Source organism: Carya illinoinensis, chromosome 5, assembly GCF_018687715.1.
Source record: "Carya illinoinensis cultivar Pawnee chromosome 5, C.illinoinensisPawnee_v1, whole genome shotgun sequence".
Taxonomy (NCBI): Eukaryota; Viridiplantae; Streptophyta; class Magnoliopsida; order Fagales; family Juglandaceae; genus Carya; species Carya illinoinensis.
The window spans coordinates 11,772,497-11,781,378 of record NC_056756.1 but is presented as its reverse complement, the minus strand read 5'-3'; the positions used below and the strand labels follow the sequence as shown (position 1 = coordinate 11,781,378).

The following is an 8,882-nucleotide window of genomic DNA, read 5'->3' as shown; positions in this document are numbered from 1 at the left end:
TTCAAATGATTCATATCGAGCTATTCCTAATAAAAAGAGAACGACATCGTATTTTTACCATTACAAGTTAAAAAATAATAATTCAACTTATATTATTTATGTTGAGAGTATGTCACGATAGATTATATGTCAGTTTTGGATTGGTTGACATCGATGTCAATAATGAGAGATTGATAAAGTATCTAATTATAAATTTTTTAAAATAATTTTGTGAAATTTGAAAATCAAAATCTTGAATTACAAAAATATAAATACTTATTTTGTAATTAATTCAATAGTAAGATTTAGGGATTGTTTTATGCTTTATGTTTTATTTGTCGGTCGTGCGGGCAGGCAAGAAAGGAAGAAAGAAAGAAAAAGAAAATAGCGAGGGAAGACTAGTCAAGCCAGTGTTTGGGCGCGCAATTTAAGTGGACGGAAATCAATCTCACGTCACCAATACGAGCTGAACTCTAATATGACACAGTTTAAGATGCTGTCGTGGCACAATCTCGTTGGCTCGTCCACTTTGTTGGGTGCCCCCCGTAGAATAGTCAAAACAAAAAAGAGGGTCAGCTCCACTAATTTTCCGCAAATAAAAATAAAAAATAAAAATTTACTAAATGGAAAGAAAAAAAGTGAATTAATTATGTTGACCGGCTTAGCAGCCAATAAGATTTAAGTAAAAAGCAAAACAAAATTAATTAATTAATTAAATTAAAAAGAGAAATATATTGCATTCAAAGCAGTGCTAAGGAATGGGTCGTATTAGCGGTTAATAAAAATCAAGGGATTGTTAATATAATAATTAATCCGTGGAGGTCTACCCTCTGTTCCTGACGTAACATTTTGAATGGAGTTGAAGGGGAAATTCTTCTTCCATTTCGAGCTTCTTTCTTCTTCTTCTTCTTCTTCTCAGGCTTTCTAATACCAGAAAATTCTCAGGGCTCACGGAGACATACAGGAACGAAAAAAGAGAGACGCTTTGATTGAGTGAGTTGTTTTGTCGTTACAGGAATTGGAGGATATAGAAGCCATGAAGACTCCGCTGAAAAAGTTACGAGGTTTCGGACTTCACAAACATGAGTCCAAGGAGCGAAAAGATATTCGGCCTTTGTCAAAATTGGACGAGCTAGCTCAGGCTTCGCTGGTACGATTTTTCTCATTCTCCTCCTCCTCCTTTCTTTCCCCATACGTTTTGTTTGGTTGAAGGGAAACTTAAAAGGAAATTAAAGGAATGAGAGCACGAATCTTGCAGGAGCTAGTCATTTTAGTTTCTAGAAGTCGTCCATTTGCGATTTACTTGGCATTCTTCTCGTTCCTATCATTTCTTAGCAGATAGACGTATTTTTAGGGTTCCTCTTGGTACGGGTGTCCAGTCCTGACCGAAAAATTGTTTGAGTTGATCTTGATGAGCCCCAAATTCTAGGGTTTTACGAACTGCGGATGCGAATTCTTTTTTCTTTTTTAAAACAAATTGAAACTGTAGTAAAACATTCATTCAAAGTTTGAAACATGGTCGCTTTCAGAGAATATTTTTATTAAATATTGTTTTACTAAGGCCTACTGTAATTTACAGAACTCGGAAATGCATAGTGTATAAACTGTCGTTCTCAAAATTGTCAGCCGCTAATTTCTCTGATGATTTGTTGTTACATTCTTCTCTTAAAATTGACTTATAATTTTTGGGGTCCCTGTTCTTGCAGGATATGCAAGATATGAGGGACTGCTATGATGGCTTACTTTCCGCTGCTGCGGCGACTACAAACAGTGCTTACGGTACTTCATTAGTTTTTATTTGATTCTCTGATGTGCTTTTTTTTTTTCGTGTATCATTGAAGATAAGAAGTGGAGAGGGGAATGATCATCATATGCTTGTCTTAAGGGACACACATTATCTACTTGCATCATGATATCAATAGACAATTGGATCTTCGTTTCCTTCCATGAATTTGGCTCCACGATAATTATAAAATGTATAGGCAGGAGTAGGCAGTGACCATGTCGGTTGGCACTAGAAAGTTGGATAATATTGTTCCAATACATTGTTGTGTATTTCTAAGATGAAATTCTTTGGAGTTTTGCCTAGAACTGATGGTGTTGTGTCAATACAGGACAACACACCCTGATGGCATGTTTAGAACATGGTCTGTCATCAGAGCCTGTGATAGTATCTTGTGATGTTGTATTGAAGTGGCTTGGCACTTCAATAATGCATGTATGAAAGTGCCAGATTTTATTTAACTTGTGTATTTGTTCTTCTTCCTTGGGGCAGTTAGATGTTGTGAACTAGCATATGGTGCTTTCTGGGAATATTTTAGCATGTGTGAGTTCTGTATGTTAAATGATGATGTGACGGGTTCAATGCCACAGAATTTTGAGTTTGAATTAAAGTTGTAGCACAGTGAGATGTCAATTTTGTCATCTTAAAATTTGAGCTTTTACCCTCATTTTTTAGTAGTATTCTTATGTAGTTCCATTTTATTCTTCAGAATTCTCAGAGTCATTGCGGGAAATGGGTTCTTGTCTTCTCGAGAAAACTGCATTGAATGATGATGAAGAAAGTGGTAAAGTGAAGGAAATTTCATAATTCTGCCATTGTTTTTTTTTTTTTAAATGACATGAAGAACAAATAAGTGATTTACTGCTTAAACTTACATTAAACTTCACAGAGGATCGAATCTTGTCATCCTAAATATTTTCAGCGTTTGGAACTTTTTTGTATGTTGATTTATTGTCATGAACCAGAACTCTGGCATCTGAGTCTCATATAACGTATTCTTTTTTCTTTTGCTGGACAAAAGTTGAAACTATGTCTTATACCCCAGACCCACATCAACTTTCAGGCAAGATTTAAATCTTGCTTTTAGACTTTCTTTGTTTCAGTCTTAAGTTTTGTCAAAAAAAAAAAAAAAAAAAACAAAAAACAAAAAATAAAAATTGAAGTCCTGCAACTCTAGCCTATGGGACATACATAAGTAATCACAGTATTGTCATTATATTTCCTTTATGTTTCGTTCTGAAAAAGTGAGGCAACTGGGAAGCAATGTTGCGGCTGTTGTATTTGTTTTTTTTTTTTTGTCAAATCTAATTATCCTAATAGGATTGCTATGTTTACATTAAGATTTATTATGAAGTTGACTTGCATTATCATACTTAGTTAATTCTAATTCAAATCAGTTATATCACTTGAACATCAATTTGTTTAATTTATTTATAAGGAATGCACATCATTACACTATGGTTGTTTCATCAGTAGATAAATAATCTTTAGTTGTTTTTTGTTCTTGTGCAGGCAAAGTTCTGCTAATGCTAGGAAAAGTACAGTTTGACCTGCAGAAACATATTGACAGCTATGTGAGTACTTATACTTGTGTATAAATATTTAGGAAACCACTCCTTACTATTGGTACTGAGTTTTTGTTTTGCATATTTCAGCGCGCTCATATAGTTCAAACAATCACAAGCCCATCAGAGTCTCTTCTTAACGAACTTCGAACAGTTGAGGTTTGTTGATTTGGTTTTTTAAAACTTATCAGCTTATGACAAGTTTAATACTGTTCATGTGCTGTGCATAATGTTATGTATGATCTGATTTCATCCTAGATATTTGGTTGAACTTTTGTTTTTGTTTTTGGGTAATCCCTTCTCAATCATCTGTTTAGTTATCAGGCCTCTATTTCTGAAGATATATATCATCTTGCTGTGATTGTTCACATTCATTTAGCTCATGCTGTTAATTTAGGGGTTATTTGGAAATTATTTTCATCTCATCTCATCTCATTTTCTTCACAGACATCACTCAAACACAAACATTTTCAAACTAATCATTAAACTTTTCCAAACTAATCATTATAACTTTCACAGACTTTCAAACAAAACACAAAAAATAATTCAAGTTTTTTAAATCCCAAAACAAAAATAATATTAAAAAAATTATATTCTAACAATATTTTAACTTTATAATATTTTTATTCAACTATTTATCTCTCTTTTCCCAAAACCCAATAAATATTTAATTCAAACTATTTCACTACTATTCACAAACCATCTTTCTACTATTCACAAAATTCTCATTTTATCTCATTTCCCAAGGATCCCCTTAGTCTGAAAATAAGAATGGAGACAGATAAAAATGCTGAAACTTGAAGTTGACCGGTAGATTCTAGAGAGAACCAAGGAGGGAAGGAAACAGAGTCGGAAGCTCCCTTCTTAACTAGCAAGTGGCAACTCAATTATTGGCTCTTTTCGTCTCTCCTTTAACAGAAGAAAATAAAAACCCAGGGAAACCAGCTCAAGCTTGAAGGAAAACAGCTGGTCTGGCATAGCAGGAACAGGAAGTTTGGGTCTCTTAGTCTGAATTTGTAAACAAGTAGACAGAAATTCATGGGAGCTCAACCAACTGATCGAAAAGTTGGGATCTACCATGATTTGAATTGTGCTGTGGAGAGGACCTTGTGCTATTATGGAGTTTCATGTTGGCAGAAAGATGAGATGACATTGTCAATGCTCTGTACTACTGGTACCTGTCCTGCTATCCATTCCTAATTGAACTAAACCAAACTATGGACGTTTTCTTGGAGAGATAGAAAATGCTTTAAAAAACCACAGAAAACCTTGGCAGGTGCTTCTGACATTGTAAAGGCTTACTGTCGAAATTGTCTTTCAAGCCTTGTTTAAACATCTAAACGTGCAATTTGGAATTTAATTGCCTGATATACAATTGTTAGAATAATCTAATTTAAAATCTCTGTTTGTTGTTGTTTCCATTCCCTTTATTAAATTTCTGTTGTTAATTATTGCCCTCATCTCCGGAATGATTGTTTGGGCCAAACACATGGCTATTTATGGGTAGAATTTCGGCATTGTCATTATCGCTTCTATGTACTGATGAATTTCTTTATTGTATTTAATTAGCCATATAAAATAACAGTCAATTAAGTTTTTCCTTTTATGTTGATTCAGGAGATGAAGCGCCAATGTGACGAGAAAAGGTTTGAAAATATATACTCTCTCTCTCTCTCTCTCTCTCTATATATATATATATATATACCTGTGTATATAAAATATGGGATTAATGTATTCTCATTTTGGGACGTGATCTACAGAGGTGTATATGAGTATATGATAACCAGACAGAGAGAAAAGGGGCAATCAAGAAGTGGGAAAGGGGAGAGTTTTTCTATGCAGCAGCTAGAATCTGCTCGTGATGAATATGATGAAGAAGCAGCCTTTTATGTATTCCGGTTAAAATCTTTGAAGCAAGGACAATCCCGAAGTCTTCTTACACAGGCAGCTCGTCACCATGCTGCTCAGGTTTTCTTTCTCTTCTTCTTTAACTTCTTCATCATCAAACATCATCATTCTTCTTGTTTCATGATGCTCTATCTTCTGCTTGCAAACAGTTGTGCTTCTTCAAGAAGGCTGTTAAATCTCTTGAGGCAGTAGAACCCCATGTGAAATTGGTAACTGAACAGCAGCATATCGATTACCAGTTCAGCGGACTTAATGATGAGGATGAAGCTGGTGACGACGACGACGACAGCAATTATGACGACGACGACAATGACAATGATGATGCCTATGATGATGGAGAATTGAGTTTTGATTATGGACAAAATGACCAAGAGTGTGATGTTTCTACACCACGGAAGTCAATGGAGGTAACACTTTTATGTTTGTCAGCTTCTGGTTGAGAAATAATAAACAGATATCTCTTTCCCTTTCAAAATGAATTTTATAGTGCAGACAAAATAAGTTAAGTTGATCAAGTGTAAATAAAATTATATTGGCACATGACATTCACGTGATGCACAAATATATTCATTTATATACATGCATGTCCTAACTCATGATAGCTTCAACAGTTCAAGTTCTTGGATATGATGCAGATATGCTTTTATGCTCTATAATGATTCTTAGAATCTTGTATTATCACAGTGAGGATAATGGCATTCTTTTGTGAACTTGTTTTGTAACAATTGGTGGATAAAAGTTGAATTTGACATTTTTTTTTTTTTTCTATTCAGTGCTGACATTATAAATAAAATAGGTAGTGACCGTATAGAGACCATACTGTTGGTTGTCTTCTGTTTTCAAATTTCTGAGACATTATATCTTGATGTAAATACATTATTACGTCTCGACTTCTTATATAATGTTTAATGCAGCTGGATCAGGTGGACATTACATTTCCCCAGGTTGCAACTGTGGAAGCCGTCAAGGTGAAGAGCATTTTCTGTTATTAATTCACTTGTTCATTGTGGACAGGATATGTATCACAATTTAGTCAAACTTTTAAAAAGTTGCAACATGGTTTTCTGCCAACAATCCTATATGATCAATCTGATGAAAAAAGTATACATGCATAGACTTGTCATGTGTGTATGATAAGATCATGTTTATCTAGGTTATGAATTTGGAATTTACTATCGTTTTCTTAAATCATCTGCCATTGAATTGGAATCAAGTTTAGACAAACACAATACATGTAGAATAAATTCTATATCCCAATAAAGCATCTCCAGAACCTGGACTGTTTATTACATTTAATTTTCCTCCCTTTCATAATATTTGCAGGAAAATCTGGGTAGGCTCCACAATAATTCTTTTGCCTATAGGGTGAGACCAGGCAGCCAATCGGCCCCACTTTTTGCTGAGAATAAATTTGACTCTGCTGAAAAAATAAGACAGATTCGACAGTCATCAACACGCAAGTTGCAAACTTATGTCCTACCCACTCCGGTTGATATGAAGAGTTCAATTTCTGCTGGATCAGGTAACCCAATGCTTCACAAAACAGAGGCTACTCCAAGTGGGCGTACAAGGAATTTGTGGCATTCATCCCCATTGGATCCCAAAAGGTTAGAAAAAGTTTTGGTAGATGAGAGACTCTTTGGACCCACTGATGTAAATGCTCATGCTGTACTTGATAGCAACAACACTGCATACACACGCTTGCCCCCTCCATCTGATGGGCTTTTGTTTTCACATCAGAATACACTTTCAGCTTCTGATCCAAAAAAACTCAAAATACATGCTTTTTCTGGTCCATTGAAAAAGCTGGTCTCAGTGGAACATCCCCATTTGTATTCGGGACCTCTTCTTCAAACATCTCAACTTCCATCTACTTCTCCAAAAGCATCTCCAAGTGCTTCCCCTACCTTTATGTCCTCACCCAAAATAAGTGAGCTTCATGAACTTCCTAGGCCTCCTGCAAGTTCAACCTCCAAGTCTTCAAGACCTGAGGGTTTGGCTGGTCATTCAGCCCCCTTGGGGTCCAGGGATCAAGTGCTTTCTCTCATAAATAAGTCTGGTGTCTCAAATGTACCATCTCCACTGCCAAGACCTCCACTAATTATTTCTCGTAGTTTCTCCATACCTTCAAGTAGTCCTAGTGTGGCAACTTCCTATGCATCGAAGCCCCTGAAAAATCATCACAGCATAGAGATGGCTGAAGGCATTGATTCCCCCCCTTTGACACCATTAGACCTTTCACGCAACTGGCCATCTTCAGCTGCTTCTGAGACTGTCATTCGCGTTGTTCAAATTAGAGGTAATTTGAAACCTGTACGTTTTTTTTTTCTTCCAAATAGAGGCTTTACAGGCTTTAATAATCTGAATATGTTTCATGTCTGGAAATACACCTTCTAGGGACTCATACGAACTCTCTGGCGACACAGTAATTGATGGACCTGTCCAGGTAAGATCATCCCACTCGGAATTCAGGCTTTTTGTTGGCCGGTAATTAGTCTTTTTTTTTTCTTAAAAAAAAAAAAAAAGGGAAGCACCATGTCGCTTATACATATCAACAACCAACTCAAAACAACGCAAGACTCATTTTTCAGGAAAAGAACAAACAAAAATTAGTACACAAAGTCCTATTTGTTTTCACTTAACTCAACTTTGATGTAACGGCCCTAGGAAAAGCCTAAGCCATATCTGAACCTCATTTTGGAAACTCAAATGCCTTAATGATTCGTAATTTTTTTGGCTCTTTCATTTTTTGGTTTTTTTTTTTTGGGGGGGGGGGGGCGCACTATACTACAACTTGGTTAATTTCAAATACAATACCTCATTTGAATTTTTTTTGCTCAGTTAGCAAAAACTTTAGTTTCTGAATTGGTATGGATTGAGGATGGTCCATGGGAGGTCTTATCTGATATTTTGAGAGACAAAAGTCGTATTGTTTTTTCATGATTAATAAATATTTCCTCATTTCAACAAAAAAAAAAAAAAACAAACAATACTACAACTTGGTTAATTACCAGGTGTATTTTTAGTATTGACATTATTGGTGCGTATCTAGTCGTTTTTCCACCTGGTGTGGGTGTGTAGCAAGCAATCTTCCTTTTTTAACCGTTTGATAAATTTGGACACAGGTGCATGCGGATTGATCTATTCATATTCAGTGCCGATTTTGTTTTCGATTTGGCAATCCAAAAACTCGTGGGGGGTGACATTGCTTCTCACCATTTCGTACAGCTGCAGATCTGTAAATTTGTTATTTTTGTATAATTTTTTTGTTTTATTTTATTTTATCTATTATATTAGCCAATTAATTATACTTTAATGGGTACCCGGCATGGATTAATTGAATAAATGCCAAAGTGTTCCATCATTTTTGGGGAATTTGTATTTTCTTCTAGCAACTAATAGTCAATTGCTCTCTTCTTTTTTCTTTCATACAATTCCCGTTGGCTCTATTATCTCGACCCTGGCTTTCAAGGTGGAGCAATTTTTTTCTTGTTGAATTGCTTAACTGGAATCAATTGACAACTTGAATCTAGGATTTTGATGTTGAAGCTGATGTTTCAGAAAAGCTCCAACTAAGTGCTTTTTCTGGTTGTCGCATGAGATTTCTACCTTCGCCCGCACTGCATAAATTCTTGTAGTATTTATCC

General features: G+C 35.4%; 1 protein-coding gene across 1 annotated transcript; it reads left to right on the top strand.

Annotated features, from left to right (window-relative positions):
- Positions 1 to 790: 790 nt before the first annotated feature.
- LOC122310636 (uncharacterized protein At2g33490-like) lies at positions 791 to 8,664 on the top strand. The gene is made up of 12 exons (XM_043124716.1): positions 791 to 1,129; positions 1,686 to 1,758; positions 2,472 to 2,546; positions 3,275 to 3,336; positions 3,418 to 3,486; positions 4,945 to 4,973; positions 5,088 to 5,295; positions 5,385 to 5,642; positions 6,150 to 6,203; positions 6,559 to 7,534; positions 7,633 to 7,681; positions 8,361 to 8,664. The coding sequence occupies exons 1-11, from the start codon at positions 1,016 to 1,018 to the stop codon at positions 7,662 to 7,664; spliced, it is 1,950 nt and encodes a 649-aa protein (XP_042980650.1). The 5' UTR covers positions 791 to 1,015; the 3' UTR covers positions 7,665 to 7,681; positions 8,361 to 8,664.
- The last annotated feature ends 218 nt before the right edge of the window (positions 8,665 to 8,882 follow it).

What these genes read in the sequence shown, in the direction of transcription:
- LOC122310636 (XM_043124716.1), top strand. Translation starts at nt 1,016, where the DNA reads ATGAAGACTCCGCTGAAAAAGTTACGAGGTTTCGGACTTCACAAACAT. An exon ending in CACCACGGAAGTCAATGGAG is followed by an intron (nt 5,643 to 6,149) that starts GTAACACTTTTA and finishes TGTTTAATGCAG; the next exon opens with CTGGATCAGGTGGACATTAC. An exon ending in TCGCGTTGTTCAAATTAGAG is followed by an intron (nt 7,535 to 7,632) that starts GTAATTTGAAAC and finishes TACACCTTCTAG; the next exon opens with GGACTCATACGAACTCTCTG.